The sequence below is a fragment of the Delphinus delphis genome, chromosome 13 (genome assembly GCF_949987515.2).
Source record: "Delphinus delphis chromosome 13, mDelDel1.2, whole genome shotgun sequence".
NCBI lineage: Eukaryota > Metazoa > Chordata > Mammalia > Artiodactyla > Delphinidae > Delphinus > Delphinus delphis.
In genome coordinates this window covers 65,564,392-65,582,152 of record NC_082695.1, presented here as the reverse complement: position 1 = coordinate 65,582,152, position 17,761 = coordinate 65,564,392, and the positions used below count along the sequence as shown (strand labels likewise).

The following is a 17,761-nucleotide window of genomic DNA, read 5'->3' as shown; positions in this document are numbered from 1 at the left end:
GGTTGTATACTGCCGATCTGGAAGAAACCTCTCCCATGACACAGCTGAGCACTTTCACTCACAGTGAAGGCGGAGGCGGGGGCCGCGTGGGTGATTGGCCCAGGCAGGAGCTCCCTAGCCGAGGGGAGCCGTTGCCCGGGCGCTGTCAGAGGCTCTGCCTGCTGCTTACTCATGTGTGTGTCTCTGGCCTCTTTGGGAACAGGGCTCAGCACAGGGGCATATACACGGGAGGTTCTCCATGAATATGGGTTGGTATTAAGTTACATCAAGACTTAGCTTTATTTTTAAAAGTAATTTCCCGTGAGCTTGTTTGGGGGTTTCCTTCTCAAACCACTAGGGGGCACTCCCTCACCGGCCCTCGCCCCCAGTGGTGTGGAGGAGGCGGAGGGAGACCCCTTCAACGGGAACAAAAGATGGGCCAGGAGTTGGTTGACTGGTTTTTTTTCTTCTTCTTCTTCTTTTTTTCTTTTTTTTAACATCTTTATTGGAGTATAATTGCTTTACAATGGTGTGTTAGTTTCTGCTTTATAACAAAGTGAATCAGTTATACATATACATATGCTCCCATATCTCTTCCCTCTTGCGTCTCCCTGCCTCCCACCCTCCCTGTCCCACCCCTCTAGGTGGACACAAAGCCCCGAGCTGATCTCCCTGTGCTATGCGGCTGCTTCCCACTAGCTATCTATTTTACGTTTGGTAGTGTATATATGTCCGTGCCACTCTCTCACTTCGTCCCAGCTTCCCCTTCCCCCTCCCCGTGTCCTCAAGCGCGCCTGACGTCCTGAGCCCCCTGGGACAACTGGGCTGCACGGCACTCTGATCTTTGTGCACCATGCCTGGATGTTATTACAGAATTAGGAATGCTTACTTCGTCACCGCAGGGCTCAGCGGTACACGCGTGCCCCCCTGCAGAGGGAGTCTGCTGGGAGCCGTAGGAGTGCGGGGACCCTCAGAGGCTGGCAGCCCCTCCTCGTGGTCTGGGGGGCCAGCCAGCATGAGGCAGGAAAGGGCTTGAGACCAAGGCCGGGAGACAGGGCACCTGCGTTCTAGCCTAGGTGTCAGTGTCAGGCAGGTCATCTACCCCTTGGTGTCCCTGCACACGTGGAAATGAGATAGTTGGAGGAAGGGATCCCCGAGGGCCCCTTCAGCAACGACACACCCACCTCTGGGCCCGACCCAAGGATGACCCCAACTGTGCCAGGAGTTATTCCCAGTGACCCGCCCTCTGGGTTAAAGCACTAGCTCAGTAGATGCTAAAAGGCCCTGAGTTCAATGTAAGTGTTAACAGCTGGGAAGGGAAAGGCCTAAGCTATCGGCTCCCCGCTTCGCACAGCCCAGGCCACGTGTGGATTGGCAAGGATAATGGGACACACAGACCAGCTGAGAGCTAAGCAGGGCAGGGCCGGCAGAGTCTACAAGCAAAGGCAGTATGTGGAGAAGCCAGGCCTGTGTGAGGTCCCAGGGCAAGCACCCAGCCGGAGGGAGAACAAGCATTACCAGGAAGCAGAGGCCACGGAGTGGCTCCCAAAACATCCTCATCACTAGCTTTCCCTCTGCTCCTTTTCATTGACTCCAGAGTCGGGCCTGCTGCCTGTGTGGCCAGCGCCCAAGAAGCAGCCTGGGTGAGCCCCGCAAGGGCTGGGCCCTTCCTCATGAGGCAGAGCTGGGGGGAGGTGTAATGGGTGGCTGCACCCCCAGACCTCCCACACAGCCTGACAGCAGGGCATAGGAAGGGGTTACTGGTCCTGATAGCAAGCAGTGGGAACGCAGCTCCTGCTTCGTGATTCCTGCCAGGAAAACAGATCCAACCGGCAGGAGCAGAGGCCTCTGGGAGCAGGGACTGAGGGGCCGAAATCTAGTGGGGACAGCAGGGCTCTGCCTGCCGCCCACCACTCAGTCCCGCTGGCCTTCGAGGGCCTCACGTGTGCCCGGGGCTGTGTAGGGTTGGGGGAGGTCCGTGCTGGGGGAGTATGTGACATGTGCCTCGTCTCCAGGAGCTGCGCTGCTGGCATTGGGCAAACACAGGGCAAATGGAGAGGATAAAATAACTCACAAATAGGAGGCATCTGGCCTCCTGCTTTCCCAGCTGAGTAAATAGGAGTAATGCAGTTGGGGCCCAAGGTTAAGGGGAGAAAGCTCAGTGCTCATCATGCTGGTTATTGTTAGCAAAGTTGTTATTAACTGTTTCTTTATGCAAGACTGCAGTGAGGACAGGAGTTGAGATGAGTTAGTACTTTTCTGCCCTTAAGAAGTGACAGGAAGGAAACACACATTACAAAGCAGGCAAAATATGTGGTCTCCTTCCCTGTCCTCTCGGAGCCAGGTGTCCCCAAGGTGCCGCCCTGCTGCTCCCCAGATCCGGCATCTGGGAGGCCGCCGACCCCGCCCTGTACAGTTAGCCCCTGCTCAGTGTCTGCACCTTCCACCCTGCGCAGGTCCTCTCCTCCCTGTCCTGTTTGCATCTCCTGATTCTCCCTTTCTTTTCCCAATCCTCCTGGTAGTGGGAAGGACCGTGAGCGAGCACAGGTAAATGCCTCTGCCCCGCCCGTGCTGCAGATAAGCAGAAAAAGCGCCACCCTCTGCTCTGTCTTCAGGAGCGTGCTTTCCGGCCTGGGGTGATCAGTGATCCCACAGGAGGAGGTGCTGGTGATGGGAGGGAAAGGAGGGGAGCTGGGTGTTCTGGAGCCTTCCCTCCTGCCTTTCCACACCTTGGCTGTAGTATCTCTTCCCCGGGCTCTCTGCTGCCCTCTCTCGCCCTCTACACTGGACGCCCTGTTTTTCTGTCCTTTATTTCTAGCAAGACTGAGGATTGGGGATACTTGAATGAAGATGGAGAGCTCGGCTTGGCCTACCAAGGCCTAAAGCAAGTTGCCAGGTCAAATGTGTGCCTTTCTTCCTGTGTCTGCTCTGTTCTGTCCGCTTGTGTCTATGCTTCATTGTTTTTCAGCTGGAGTGGATGCAAGGGCACAGTTCGCGGGGGGGAGACGGGGAGGGGTGTTGGCGGGTAGCCCCTTGCATCGTCGTCTGTCACTTTGTGTGAAGGCTGCTTGTTTGGGTCAAGGTGGTAGCACTAGATGGCTCGCCGGGACCTCAGAGACCACCGGCTGCAGCTCACTCACTCTGCAGGTGAAGGACTGGACCAGCGGGAGGTAACGTGGCAGCAGGTGCACAGCTCTCCAGAATGGGGGGAGTTTCATTCTGTGGGTTTCTGAGTCTGTGCCGCTTCCGTGCTACACACTGACCATCCTGACTGCAGGGTCCGCCAAGAGCATCGGCTGCATTTGTGCTGCTGGCCGTGCTCCAAGCACAGGGGTCCTGGCAGCCTGCCCTCCAGCACGTGTGCCGGTCGCCATTGCAGTGACTGCCTGGACCTCCGAAGAGCTGACCAGCCCAGCGCCCAGTGTGCTCCAGGGTCGCCATGTCTGACCCTCGCCGCGCGCTCACGGGGCAAAGACACTGGGGCTTGCAGGGTGTGAGGAACTTGCTGCTTGAGCAGAAGATCCAGAATGCGAACCTGGTTCCATTTGCTACTGGAGCCGGAATCCGTAACCCTTGTGGCCATCAGCCCTGGGTGATCAGCTTAGCAAAGGAAGTTAGATGTGCGCAGAATTAACACAACCTGACGATCACATCGCACGTTTCCTGCCAGCGCGTGGCTTTTCAGGGCTGTGGCATAGCTTCGTGCACTTGAGATTCGCAACAATAGGCTTGTTTCCCAGAAGAGGAAACAGGCTGGGCGAGGTGGCGTGAGTGCTGTGCCCAGCACCCTCGGCCTGATGCCGGCGGGCTGGAGCGGGAGCCCGGTGCCTCTCGCATCGTCTCCCGAGTTCTGCCTGCTGATGACGTCATGGAGGTCCCGTTACAGTATCAAGAGCCTCTCTACTTGGCAGAAGAAAGTTGAGGTCAGCTGGTTCTCGAGGCAGCATGTCTCCCGGCTGTGGGTTCAAACATGGCCCCACCTGTGAGCAACATGACATCTGGCTTCATTTCCTCTCTGGTAGAATGTGGATCAGAATCAGACCTGCCTCCTCGGGTCATTGCAAGGAATAGATGAAGGTGAAGCAGTTTGCACATGCCTGCCACACAGAAAGCATGGAATAAATATTAGCTGCTACTTGTATTATCGTGGCTATTTTGGAGTAAGATCAAATTCCTGTCCCATCTAGAAGTTTGTTTTATTTTGGGGTGGGAGGGGGAATAGGATGTGCTTTAATACGTAAAGAAATGAATGCATTAATAAGACAAAGAAGGCACAGCCCTATGCCTCAGGAGATCCGGAAACAGATCTGCCGCTGGCAGTGGCCTCAAACCTCTCACGTTTAGTTTTCTCACCTGCTAAGTCAGGGGTTCTCCGACTTTGCACAGAACCCTGGACTAAGTCACCCAACTACAGTCTACATGGAGGATAAGAAAGATGTGAGCAGCAAACTCACAGTGCAACCCAGGAGCTAATCCTTCGGTCAGAGTTCCTAGAGCCCAAGCATTCCAGTCTATTTCTCTCATTAAATTTATAACTTACTGGTGATTACTTTTAGTTTATTGTAGCCAAGATCGGATGTTGTCTAAATATTGTGTGTCCCCTAAAAATGCTGATTCAATTACCAAATTACTTTCCGCAGTCCTCGCATTGTTGTTTCCCTTTGGTAATGCTGCCTGTGATGAATGGGTGAATCAGTCCTCCCTCCGTCATTTCTTCATTCATTTGTGTCACTTTGCTGAGAAGTCCCTGGGGCCAAGCACTGCACCTGGTGCCGCCGTGGAGCTGACTGAACACGGGGTTGCTTCCATCCGGGACTTCCCGGTGTAGACTTTCCCCTCTCTCTTGCTCCCTTGTAGATTTGCTCCCTCCTGTCTTGTGGGAATTATCTCCTCCCAGAATGACAGCAGAACTAGCAGAACTGCAGAAACATGTCTCCTAGGCACTTCCATGGTCCTGACTCTGCTGAGCTCTGGTCACAGTCTTCGTCTGCATCCCAGGGAGAGGGTGGGGTGACCAAGTCAGCAGGCTTTTGATGAAAGTTTGTTCAAGTAGTTACGCCCAAGAAGACAGCATCATAGTCACATCAGTAATTAACTTCCTGAAGAGGAGGCTGCTTCAGAACCTCCCTTAGTTCCTTACCCATTCCCTCATAATAGAAGGTGTCTCCCAGAATTGCCCAGAGTCTCCCGAAGCTTCTACCCAACCTTCTCCAGATCTTCTCTAGGTCTCTCTGCTTCTTGTCATGACATCAGTTGATCTTAAACCTCCCCCCAGATCATTTGCAATTAGTCTTAGTTTCTGTTTTGACTGGGGAAAAAATGTATATAAAAGGCCAGAGATGAAGTGGGTATAAGGTAAATAAAAAGAAGGGATCTTTCTGTAGCGAACAAATGTGTGGACACCAAGGGGGGAAAGCGGCAGGGAGTTGGAGGTGGTGGTGTGATGAACTGGGAGATTGGGATTGACATGTATACACTAATATATATACAATAGATAACTAATAAGAACCTGCTGTATAAAAAATGAATAAAATTCAAAAATTAAAAAAAAGGTAAAAAGAAAGCATCTTTCTAAAACTTGCAGAGAATCTACTGAAGGGAAAATATGCAAGTAATATAGCTAGTTCAGTCTACCAGAGTTTTGTCTTAGCAAGGAGATTCTTGTGAACTTTGGGCAGATGTGGACGCTTTTACTGAAAAGATGCTATAAGAAGTTTATTTCTGCTGATGATATTTTGACATGGAGACAGTCTCTCAATCCCAGACCAATAGACTGTGCTCAGGAACAAAGAACAAAGGGATGAGGGCGGTTGAGAAAAAGGCCTAAGGCAAGGGGTGCCGTGTTTGGCCTTGATCCCCTGTCCTCCCAGAGGAAGGCTGGCCTGCTTGCCCGCCCAGCCCCGTGGATCTGCTCCCCTCCGTGTCCGTCCCCTGTTGGTTTCATGCAGTTGCTGCTGCTGCTGTGTCCCTGCTCGGCTGCTCCCCTGTTGCGTGTCCACGTGTGGCCCCTACTTGGGGGCACAGACGCAAGCCACACGGTTACCTGCCCTCCTTCCCGGGTGCAGGTTGCTGGAGGCCCAGCTGCAGGCTCAGAGCCGTGAGCACGGGGAGGAGGTGGAGGGTCTCAAGGCCCAGGTGCAGGCCCTGAAGGAGGAGATGGACGAGCAGCAGCAGACCTTCTGCCAGACGCTACTGCTGTCCCCAGAGGCCCAGCTGGAATTCGGCATCCAGCAGGAGCTGTCCCGGCTGACCAATGAGAACCTGGTGAGTCGCCGTGCCCCGTGGAGCCCAGCTCTGGGAGGTCGCGTTCTAGAAGCAAAGGGGACCAGGAGTGGCCTTTCACCAAATAGACAAGGTTCATGTGCTTGGCCCTGTGGTAGGAGTAGAGAGTCTAGAAATCTACAGTCAGCAAGTGTTTGTGGAGCTATTTTATTTATCTGTTAATGTATAACTAACCTCCCCAAAACTTAGCAGCCTGGAATAGCAACCACATTTTGTGGGTCAGGAATTCTGGCAGGGTTCAGTGGGGGTGACTTGTCTCTGCTCTACTGTGGTTGGAGGGGGCTGGAGGACATAGACAGCCCAGTCCTGTGTCTGGGGCCTCAGTTCCCCTCCACACGATCTGCTCTCTGCACACATGTGGCCGTCTTTCATTGGACCACCATGGGCTGCTTTACACGGCAGCTGACTTCCAACAGGATGAGCTGGGAGGCCTCTTCAAGTCTAGTCCCAGAACTGGCCCAGGGTCGCTTCTGCCACATTCTGTTGATTAAGACAAATCTGGGCAGATTGAGTGATGGGGATGGACTCTTCCTCTTGCTGGAGGGGAGGAACGGTTGGTAGCCATCCTGGCAGTAACCAAAGGAGCCGCGCAGATGCCAGAGAAATGAAAGACAGTCTGTGTCCTCAGAGAGCTAACAGACTAGTAGGGGAAGCAAGACATGTTAAAAAAAAGAAGAGAAAGAAGATGATGTTTCCAAAAGCATGATTCTACATGGGATTAACAAGTATTACAGAAAAAGAATTGTAGGGGAGGCTTGACCTGAGGCAGGAGGCACGAAAGGGACGTCACCTGTGCAGAGGAGGAAGGAGAAAGGGGGTCCAGATGTTTTCCGAGGTTCCACAGGGGCACGTTCGCTTCTGTCTCCTGCGTCACTCCTAGTCACAGTGTCTCTGACGGTCGTGGCGCTTCCTGCCTCCACTGCCCAGCTGGGTCAGGGCGACAGTAATGCTGTTCAGGTCCCGGGGGCTGATTTTCTCCCTGTGGTGGTGGCTGCTAGGAGTTAGGCAGCCACTGAGGGGCCCGGGCCAAGAGCCTGTTTTGCTCCTGGGCCCCAGGTAACCTCGCTGGCCTGCAGGCTCGTCCAGCTGACACCTCCCCGCTGCGCTCTCATGCCTTCACCTGTCCATTCCTTCCCAGGGCACCTCCCAGCCACCTGAGGCTGAGGGTCTCCTGGGGGTTGGCATGGCAACCTGAGGAGGCTCGGCCTAGAGAACTGTGGGTTGGGCAGGGCACCAGGCAGCCTGAGCCCAGAGGAGTCTGCCATCCGGGCTGAGAGAACACCGTGACCCATCTGCCACTTCATGGGTCCAGACCTGGGGAGCGGTGGGCTGCTTGGGGCGGACCTCCTGCTGGACCCGGGGCCTGGCCTCCTCAATGGCGGCCTGTGAGCCAGGCTGGGCCCCGGATCCTGCCCCTGCCCTCCAGGGCAGGATTAGATCTGTTCTCACACTGCTTCCTTCTGCTTTTAGGACCTTAAAGAACTGGTGGAAAAGCTGGAGAAGAACGAGAAGAAGCTCAAAAAGCAACTGAAGATTTACATGAAGAAAGTCCAGGACCTGGAAGGTAGGGTGTGAGTGCGGGTGTCGTGAGGCACAGGTGTGCTCGGCCGCCCTCAGGGCGGGGACTTCCACTTCCCCCACCTGCTACCGCCCTTGCCCAGGGCAGTCACGTGACACAATCACACAGACCCCGGGAGCTCCCCCAGTCTCAGTTTGCCGGAACCTGCCCTGATGACCCACAAACCTAGCAGGTGTTTGGGTGCTGACTCAAGCTCTGCGGGGAGGGGCAGCTGAGACCGTGGCCCTGTGGTCCTGCGTTCAGAGGGCCTAAAGCTGGGAGGCAATACCTTCTGGTTCGAAAGAATGCACCATGATACAAAGCCCCGAGCCACGGGGGCCCTTCTCCACGCTGCAGTGGTCAGGGAGAGAGGTCGGTTCTGTGGTTAAACTTCCCAGCTGGAATCTGGCCCAGAGAGGTCAGGCAGAGATTTAACTCAGTCTCCCAGAAACCCCCAGAATGTTCTCTTTCCTTGACTCCCCGCTGTAGATCTAATCATGTCACTCCCCACCCTTTAAACAGCCTGCCTTGCTGGGAAGCCTTTCTTTGTCCCCTCACCACCTGGGATACCCCCCCATCCTTCCACCTCAGCTCAGGAGTTAACGTCCTCAGGGTTCCAGTCCCCTCTTTTGCTGTCCTGACACCACACAGCTACGTCACAGTTCCCATCATAGGTATTGTTTAATCACCTGCTTATGTCCACCTGCTGCTCTGGACAAGGCTGTAGGAGGGCAGGGCTGTGTCCTGTTCAGCCTTGGGCCGTTGCCCCCATACCCCACATGCCCTTCTCTATCTTTGGATTTCTCTTTTCTGTTCCTAGAGTTCTCAAAATCCTGGTCACTCAGGCTTTTTCTTCTCCCCGACCTCCTCCCCTCCCTCTTTCCGCCTCCCTCCTTCTGTCCTGTCCCCTTCCTCCCTCTCTCCATCCCTCCTTCCTTCCCCCTCCCTCCTTCCTTCCCCCTCCCTCCTTCCTTCCCCCTCCCTCCTTCCTTCCCCCTCCCTCCCTCTCCCTCCTTCCTTCCCTTTCTTACAGCTGGGTTGAGAAAAAGAAACAGCTCCCCAGCCGGATGGTTGTACATCCTGCGCCTCACATCCTTCCCGAGTTTTCTCTGGTCCAAAACCTGCCCGTTGCCATTTTGGGTGTTTCCCCAGCCCCTGTCCTGAGTGGCCCCCAGTGCCTGATGCTAAGCTTCTCTGGTCACACTTGGAGTGTGGCCCAGGCTGCAGGGACAGACCATGTAAGGAGTGTGACAGCCCAGAGAACCCAGAACCCTGGGGCCCCAGGCCCCAACCCCACCCACCTGAAATGACCCCGCCCCCGGGCCTGAGCCTGGAGGTCCCAGTTCATCCTCCATCCCTCTCTCCTGTTCAGCTGCCCAGGCACTGGCCCAGAGTGAGAGGAGGCGCCACGAGCTCACCAGGCAGGTCACCGTGCAGCGGAAAGAGAAGGACTTCCAGGGCATGCTGGAGTACCACAAGGAGGACGAGGCCCTGCTCATTCGGAATCTGGTGACAGGTCAGGCCCTCTGTGGCATCCCACCCCCAGCCCCTCCTCCTGCACCTCCTGCACACCCCCCCGTCCCACAGACACCCCCGCCCTCTTCCTCCTCCCCCATCCTCCATCCCCCAGCCACTCTCAGCCACCACCGCGAGCTGCTGCACTTCTGACCAGCTCCCAGGTCATAGTGATGCTGGGGTTAGTGTGTGGGCTGCCCCCGGGGCCGCATGCAGGGCTCTGGGGAGCTGCTTTCCTTGCCAGCCCCGGGCCTGGTTTGCCAGTTGTACCAGCTCCGACCCCTCTGGTCTTACATCCCATCTGGCTGCAACATGCCAGCCTTCCTGCTCTGTGTTCAGCCCAGTTCATCAGCTGCCTGCAGAGCCGGCAGGAAGAGACTGGACCAAAAAAGGAGGGATCTTTGGTGGTCTGGTCCTCTGGCCCCTGAGCTACTAGCTCCATTCTCCAGTCTCTTAGTTTTCCCATCTGTAAAATGGGGATGAGGATACTGACCCCGCCCACCCCACACTTGAAATATGACAAAGGTGAAAGTGCTGTGTTAAAGCTGCGAAACCCTTCTCGAGTGTGAGGAATTCAAAGAGGTGGTAGCTTCTGCAGGGGTATTTGGAGTTCAAATAAGAGGTAAACGTTACTTTAGAGAAGTGTACGTTTATCGAAGTCCCAGTCTGCTGAGTACTGGGCCAAGGGCTGCGGGAAGAATGGAGCGTGACTTCAGCCTAGCACAGATTTTGCTTCAGCTCTTTGTTTTGGTTATTTTTAGTAGCTGAGTAATTTGCTCTTTTTATAAAGGTTAATTTCCCCACAATTGCCTGACTACTAAATGTGATGTAAGTTCACCTCAAATTTCCTTAACCAGGCTGCATCTTGTTCAAACACCGTTAGGAATGAGCCTTTAACCTCTGATGAATGAAACTCAAAGTTCAGAGCCTCAGAGCAAAAAGAATAATAATGGTGGAGGCTGCTTGTGCCAGCCAGGGGGTGGCTCCCTCCCACGGTCATCGCTCAGGTGGCCCCAGGCCAGCTCATCTGCTAAGCCGCCTGCACACAGCACTGGTCACCTTCCCTCCAAAAGACCCTTCCACACGAACACCGGGATTCCACTGATCACGGCCCAGTGTTGGCTGGTTACTGTGGACGATGGAGAAAAGTAGAGCCATGGTCCCTGCCCCCAAGACGCTACCCTTTAGCTGCTACGGGACTCAAATCACAATAGAAAGTTCCAAGGCAGGACAAGCTATCTGCAATCTGCATACAGGTCAGCCTCGAAGCAAGAAGCTGTAGGTTGGAAGTCTGGGCCTTAAAACACATTTTTCTGTATAAATGTAATTGGCATTCTAATTAGAGCCAAAGGCCAATCCGCAGTCACCTGTTAAACCTATGAGATGCCCAGATGTTAACCAGGTACCCAGAGTATTATGGCCTGTAGGTGTATTTGAGGCCGGGCACCCACTGGAGAAGCTGGCAGCACATGCACAGCCCCAACCCTAGACGGCCCTGGCCCTAGACGGCCCTGGCCCTAGACCGCCCTGGCCCTAGACCGCCCTGGCCCTAGACCGCCCTGGCGGAAGATCTGAGGAGTTGCCCCTTCCCCTCCCCCAGCCGCCCTGCAGGTGGAGGGGAGGTGGCCTCCCTCACTGCCTTTCCAAGCCTAGAGGTGGCTCCTGAGGCCTGGGCTGGGTGGAGCTTGGGGGTGGCGGTCATGAGGGTGTGGGGTGAGGCCTGGGGGTGCAGTGAGCACGCCTGGAGTCTGAGGCCCGTAGCCTTGTGCCCAGGCCTCGTGCTCACCTTTCATCTTGCCTGTCCCTGGGCCTTTCCTCCTCCTGCTCTGGGCCCCCACCAAGCACTGCTGCTCTCAGCCTGGTCTGTGCCTCCCCGGGCCCCCTCTGGCATGGAAAGCAGTCTGACAGCTTCTTCCTGGCCCTCCAGGGGCTTTGGCAGGAAAGGACCAAAAGGCTGAGCAGGAGTCTGCAGTTCACGGGGAGGCCCACCAGCCGCTTCTGGTCCTGCCAGAGCACATGGGGTGGCGGTTTAGAGGAGAGGAGTTGGGGGGAGGGGAGGGGGGAGCAGCTGTCCCTGAGTGTGGCCAGGCTACCGCTGGCCAAGAGGGAGGCGGCGGCGTGGGGAGGGGAGAGCGGCTGTGGCCAGTCAGTGGCCTGCTTCACCTGCTGCCTCCGAGGCTGTCCGGGCGGCGGGCGCTGCCATGCAGTTGCCGAACCGAGCGCCGGACGCGCTAGAAGTTGCTGCAGCTCTCCCAGCTCCTGGCACACGGGCTCTGTCTGCGGGAGCCGGCCTCGCCTTCTTGCAGCTGCAGGGCCCGTGTGTCCCCCACGGGAAGCGCTGGTGCAGAGGGGTGGGACGTTCTCGCCCCGGCCGCCTGGTGAGGGAGCCAGCTCCTGTCTCCAGCTGGCCTCTGGCCGCAGGCCCTTCTCACCGTGTGTAAACTCGGGCAGGGAGCCACCTGTGGATTCTTTTCCCCATGTTGCAAGGACGAGGAGTGAGGAGGCTATTTTAAACAATTAGGAACATGATTTTTGTTTGTTTGGGGTTTTTAACTAGTTTCTGAAACTACCGGTAGTCGAGGTCAGAGGGAATCTGTGTATCAGGGCAGCTTCTCCCCTGCTCCTCTCCCAGCCCCCATGAGGAGCTACAGGAAAATGTTAAAAGTATTGGCATTGCAGCCCCGGATTCTTGCAGCCCCAAGCATCGGCTATACATCTAATTCTTGCTGTTTGTTGCCGGCAGACCTGAAGCCCCAGGCGCTGGCGGGCACCGTGCCTTGCCTCCCTGCCTACATCCTCTACATGTGCATCAGGCACGCGGACTACGTGAACGACGACCTCAAGGTGCACTCCCTGCTGACCTCCACCATCAACGGCATCAAGAAGGTCCTCAAGGTCAGTGTCCAGGCCGAAGGTGGTGGTGTGTGGGGAACTCGGGGAAAACAACAGCTCACCGCTGCTTCCCTCTGTCTGGGTTTTGTGATCGCAAGTTCTCCAAAATCTCCAGGTCTGAAGGTAAGTGACACCCGACCTCTAGATAAACAGGATACCAGAAGCTTTCACCACGTGCTCCCCAAGACCCCTTATGTTGATGGTGAGAACCTGCCAGGCCAGCTGGCCCAGTGCTCACAGCAGAGCCCGGGGCTGCTGGAGTCAAGCTCGTCTGTGTCACTTGGCTTTGTAGTCGTCAGCTGTAGAGGCAGCTGATGTGTGTGGACCACTGATCGGGGACCAGGGCTGGGTCGTACATCATCCCCGGTAGTGGAAGAGCAGTCATGCAGCCTCGTGGGGATGGCTGTCTTCTGTGAGACTGTGATTAGTAAGGGCCTGCTTGCCATCGGATCTGCTTGGGGCCTACTGGGTAAGAGAAGGAAACGTGGACATGGAGGGACCAGGTAAGCATTTGACCAGATGGGAACCACTTACTCATAACCAGGAACCTCTTTTTCTTTTCACAGAAGCACAATGATGACTTTGAGATGACATCGTTCTGGTTGTCCAATACCTGCCGCCTCCTGCATTGCTTGAAGCAGTACAGCGGTGACGAGGTGAGTGTAAGATAAACCCAGTCCCCTAAAGTGCACTTAAACTCCGTCAGGGTGCCCTGTGTTCTTCAGCAGTTAGGCCCTCGTTTCCTTGGGCACAGCAACATGTGTTCCACTTCAGAGCACCTCAGATCTCAGGTCAGAAGGAGGGCAGAGGTTTCGGTCATAGAAGGCATCTCTGTTTTGTCCAAATGTCATTCTGAGCTGCTCTGTATCCCTTGAAGAGAGGGTGTGAGACCTTTGGGGCCCCTCTGGGACCTAGGCTCTGGGCGTGCCTTCGGCACCTGTTCACTGGAAGCAGGAATAAGGCAGGCCTCGATGACCCCAAGGGCCCCTGGAAAGCACCCTGAATGAGTAAGTGGATTTGTAGGGAAATGAATTTGCATAACCCATTCATCATCTGAGAGCCCTCGGGACTCCCCCTGAAAACGCTGTGACCTTAATTTTCTGAAGCAGTCCTAGAAGAGCCCCATTTCTGTGAATGCAGAAAGCTCAGTTGTCTGGGATGTCAGATTGTCTCCTAAGCCAACCAATTAGTTTGTCCATTTTAAGACAGACAGAGATGGTCCAAGAGAAGAGGCACAATGTAATTGAACTACATCTGTGCAAACTGACCCTGAGGCCCAGCTTCGAGCTTCTCACCAAATTCAGTTCCTTGGCCTGAGGCCCAGCTCACCCTATCACTTAATGTTCTGCTCTGGACCTCTAGGGTCCAGCTTTATCTAGAACTCACCATTCCCACTGCTGGTCCTTGAAAGAACTTTTCCCATGCTCTGCATTCAGCCCAGTGACCTAGTAACACACGGCCCATTTTCACCCTAATTTCTCCGGTGAGAATCCCAACTCGTCCCAGGCACTGCCCACTCCCAGTGCCTTGCAGGCCTCCTTGACTTTCCTTCTCCCCTTCCTTTCACATCTCACTCTCCATCCTCCCTCCCCAAGGCCAAGACAGTGTAAATCAATATAGTGCAACAATTTTGAAAGCTTTATTCCATCTTTTGTGCCAGAACAAGTTTTCACAGACTCTTCTCCCTGGGAGAGTAAAAGGGTATATGCCGTGCCAGTCAGTGTTGCCACCCTTGGAACGGAACTTGACTCCATCTGTCTCCTAGAATCAGAACTTTGATACGGCTGCTATTATTATGAAAGGGAGTGGGTTAAATATTAAAGAAATAGTGTTTACTGTATTATTGGAAGAAATGGGCTTCATTTCAAACCAGATGTCCTCTATTCCATAACCCTAATATTATATACAAGCTTTCACTTTAAGCAGAGAACTGCATTTAAGGTTATCTCGTTGAGAATCATCACTTGACCCAATGTTGTCTGTACCCTGCAGGGAACATTACATAGTGCTAGGGAGGACCAAGAACTCCATTACGTTAGGCTATTGTTTCACGTGCTTATATTCCCAGGGACAAGACTTGAACCACAGCATAACCATATCTATGTAGCCTAAATAACAGCTATCTTGTTATCCCCTCTTCTGCCTGCTTTTTTTTTCTTTCTTTTTTTTTTTTTTTGGCTGTGTTGGGTCTTCATTGCTGCGTGCAGGCTTCCTCTAGTTGGGGTGAGTGGGGGCTACTCTTCCTTACGGTGTGCAGGCTTCTCATTGTGGTGGCTTCTCTTTGTTGCGGAACACGGGCTCTAGGCATGCGGGCTTCAGTAGTTGTGGCACATGGGCTCAGTAGTTGTGGCTTGCGGGCTCTAGAGCGCAGGCTCAGAAGTTCTGGCACACGGGCTTAGTTGCTCTGCAGCATGTGGGATCTTCTCGGACCAGGGCTCAAACCCGTGACCCCTGCACTGGCAGGCGGATTCTTAACCACTGCGCCACCAGGGTAGTCCCTTCTGCCTGCTCTTGTTTTCTTTAAAAATGGATTTCTGATTTGACACAGTATGAGAGGCTTTGCCGGGGGTAGTTACCCTTTTGAAAACACTGACCTTCTGGCTGCTCTTGGTTCCCCTTGGCCTGAATACAGAGAGACATTGGTCACATGAGTCCTTTTGATATTAGCAACTCTGAACTTGCCTGTTACTTCATCTTGTTAACATAGAAAGCTAAGAAGACATAGTGCTGTAGCTGTGGAATCGTTTCAGTTCATCCATTAATTCTGATACTCAGTGATAGAATCCACATAAATTTCTCATTTTAAAAACATATACTCTGACCCGGGTACTTCTTTAGGGACTGTGTATAATCTAATATTTTAGGGTAACTTGGTATATTGGGAAGAGAATTGGGTAAAGGGTCAGAAAGCATGGATTCCCTCTTTCCCTGGACCTGCTACCAAACTTCACTTTGCTACCTTAGGGAAACTTCAGGGATTTGGACTAAACGACTGCGGCCTTTTTCATTAAGCAGTTTCGAGTCCTCTATCTGCTTAGTTTTGACACTGCCTTCAAATCTAAGAGCCTCAAAGAATTGACAGTGTCTGGTAGAACATCATATTAGCAGACAGAGCCTGATCGGGCCCCACAAATAGGGTATTGAGAAAGTGACTGGAGGCCCAGAAGGCCTGCTGAGCACGGCAGGCCACGGAGCCTCAGCACAGCACCCATCTGCCTCTGCAGGGCTTCATGACTCAGAATACGGCGAAGCAGAATGAGCACTGTCTTAAGAATTTTGACCTCACTGAATACCGCCAGGTGCTGAGCGACCTTTCCATTCAGATCTACCAGCAGCTCATTAAAATCTCCGAGGGCCTGTTGCAGCCGATGATAGGTAAGCTGGCACGGGAGATCTCCTGCGCTCATCACGGGATCCGAAGGGAGGGTAAGCACTCCCTGCATTTAGGGAACCAGGTATCTTAGGTGCGGCCTCCAGAAAGCCAGGACCTCCCAGTGAAGGAAGCTGAGGAGGTGTGTGCCACCTGCTCAAAAGCAGTTATGAACTTTTCAACACCAGCCCGTCAAAGCACGTGGTGCTTGGGTAGTGAGAGTATAGATCACTTTTCCTTTATCTCTTTTTCTGTAATATACTGTATTTTTTTCCCAAAAGAAACTAATTTCCATAAGTAATAAATATAAATTCAGAAAGTGTAAATGCATGTACAGTGAAAAGATATAATCCGCTTGCCCATATATATACTTTATTCATGGAAAAAGGAACGCATTAAGTATGTTCATATAAATGAACACAGTAGTAAACGCTCGTGCAATAAATATTTATTAAACATTCTGTCCAAAGCAGTACACTCGGGCACTTAACATGAAATCAGATTTGAAAATAAGAGCAGTTATTTTTTAAGTCACAAGAAAAGTGACACGTATATACATCACTCACGGTGCTCCTTACAGGCTGTTGAGGAAATAGTCTCCTGGACCATGTAAGTAATTCTTTCCCCAGGTTCTTACAACACAAGTAGGTTATAAGTGAATTCCAAGTAGGACAGAGTCCTACATGCCATCCAGAAATATACCCCTTGGGATTCATTCCAAATCCTTCTTCCTGTCTGAGACTCTTATGAGGCGCCGGTTTATTCTCACCAGACAGGGAGAACTGGGGATGTTTCATGACTCAGGTAAGATGATGGTTAACAGCATCAGTTCTGGAATCAGACATACCTGGGTTCAAATCCTGGCCCTGCCACTTCCTAGCAAGTTATTTAACCTCTTTATGCCTCAGTTTCCTCATTAGGAAATGGGTTGTTGGAAGATTAAAAGGAATACTGAATATAAAGTGCCTGACCTGTAGTTAAGTGCTGGGCAGTAAGTATGACAGACCAGCTCACCTAGGATTTACATGGTCGGCGGCTGATGGAGAAAAGCTATTTGAACACCTATAGGCTGATCTCAGGGTCCAGGCCCAGGGCAGTGGCTGGGCCATGACTACACCCAACTTGCTCCATTTTGGTCTCTCAGCACAGAAGCCAGAACAGAATTAAGTTGGTACATGCCTTTTACCTCTGTCCCATCACCAATAAATTTACGCAAAAATTTGGTCCACAGGTTTAGTCCAAGATTTCTATGTGGAAGTCCTATTCTGTGTAGAAATCAACAGGTTAGAAATTCCATGCCAAATGCTGTAAGTTCCTGAGCACGTCGACCTTGTTCACCTCTGGGTGGGATCACTGCCAAAGCCCTGAGTACTGTGTGATCTCAGTGACCCAAAAACAGATCTTCTTTGGGAACATGCAGCTTCTCTAATCATGCTTTTCTTTCAGTGTCTGCCATGTTGGAGAACGAGAGCATTCAGGGTCTGTCTGGGGTGAAGCCCACGGGCTACCGGAAGCGCACCTCCAGCCTGGCGGATGGAGATAACTCCTACTGCCTGGAAGCCGTCATCCGCCAGATGAATTCCTTCCACACAGTCATGTGCGACCAGGGCCTGGACCCCGAGATCATCCTGCAGGTGTTCAAACAGCTCTTCTACATGATCAACGCGGTGACGCTCAACAACCTGCTTCTGAGGAAGGACGTCTGCTCCTGGAGCACAGGCATGCAGCTCAGGTACAAGAGGCGCCTTGGCCCGGCACACGCCAGCCCCAGTAGGGCACGCTTGTCTCTGAAACTGAAATCCAAATGCAACTGATCGTCCTTGTCACAGTCAGTATGTGACTCAGATCCATCACCTTTTTATTGGTTGGTGAAATTCATCACACACTGAGATGGTGACCCGGTAAACAAATTAGTTCAGAGCTTAAACACATTTACATACTTTAATATGAAGATTGTAAATATGAGGTGGATAGGTCAGAGAGAAAAATTAATGACTTAAGAGGCATGAAGGCTCACAGAGAAGTACAAACATGTTTGCAAATGTTAAATGTTAAGTTTTAATTCAATATAGTTAATGCCTTTTTTTCTCATTAACTTAGTACAGACACTTTAGGTACTTCATCTTGGCTTGATTTTAAGCACCCACTCATTTCACAAAAAGTTA

The 17,761-nt window shown here is 52.9% G+C and overlaps 1 protein-coding gene across 2 annotated transcripts in view; it reads left to right on the top strand.

Moving 5' to 3' along the window:
• Positions 1–17,761, top strand: part of MYO5B (myosin VB) — a 382,270-nt gene that overhangs the window by 357,206 nt on the left and 7,303 nt on the right. The window contains exons 30-37 of one of the 2 annotated variants that reach the window (XM_060029033.1): positions 2,798–2,875; positions 6,045–6,243; positions 7,732–7,825; positions 9,192–9,335; positions 12,078–12,229; positions 12,793–12,882; positions 15,451–15,601; positions 17,043–17,328. In XM_060029033.1, the coding sequence (XP_059885016.1) occupies positions 2,798–2,875; positions 6,045–6,243; positions 7,732–7,825; positions 9,192–9,335; positions 12,078–12,229; positions 12,793–12,882; positions 15,451–15,601; positions 17,043–17,328 (1,194 nt within the window). The remainder of the gene's footprint in view (positions 1–2,797; positions 2,876–6,044; positions 6,244–7,731; positions 7,826–9,191; positions 9,336–12,077; positions 12,230–12,792; positions 12,883–15,450; positions 15,602–17,042; positions 17,329–17,761) is intronic. The other variant, XM_060029032.1, reaches the window with a different exon arrangement.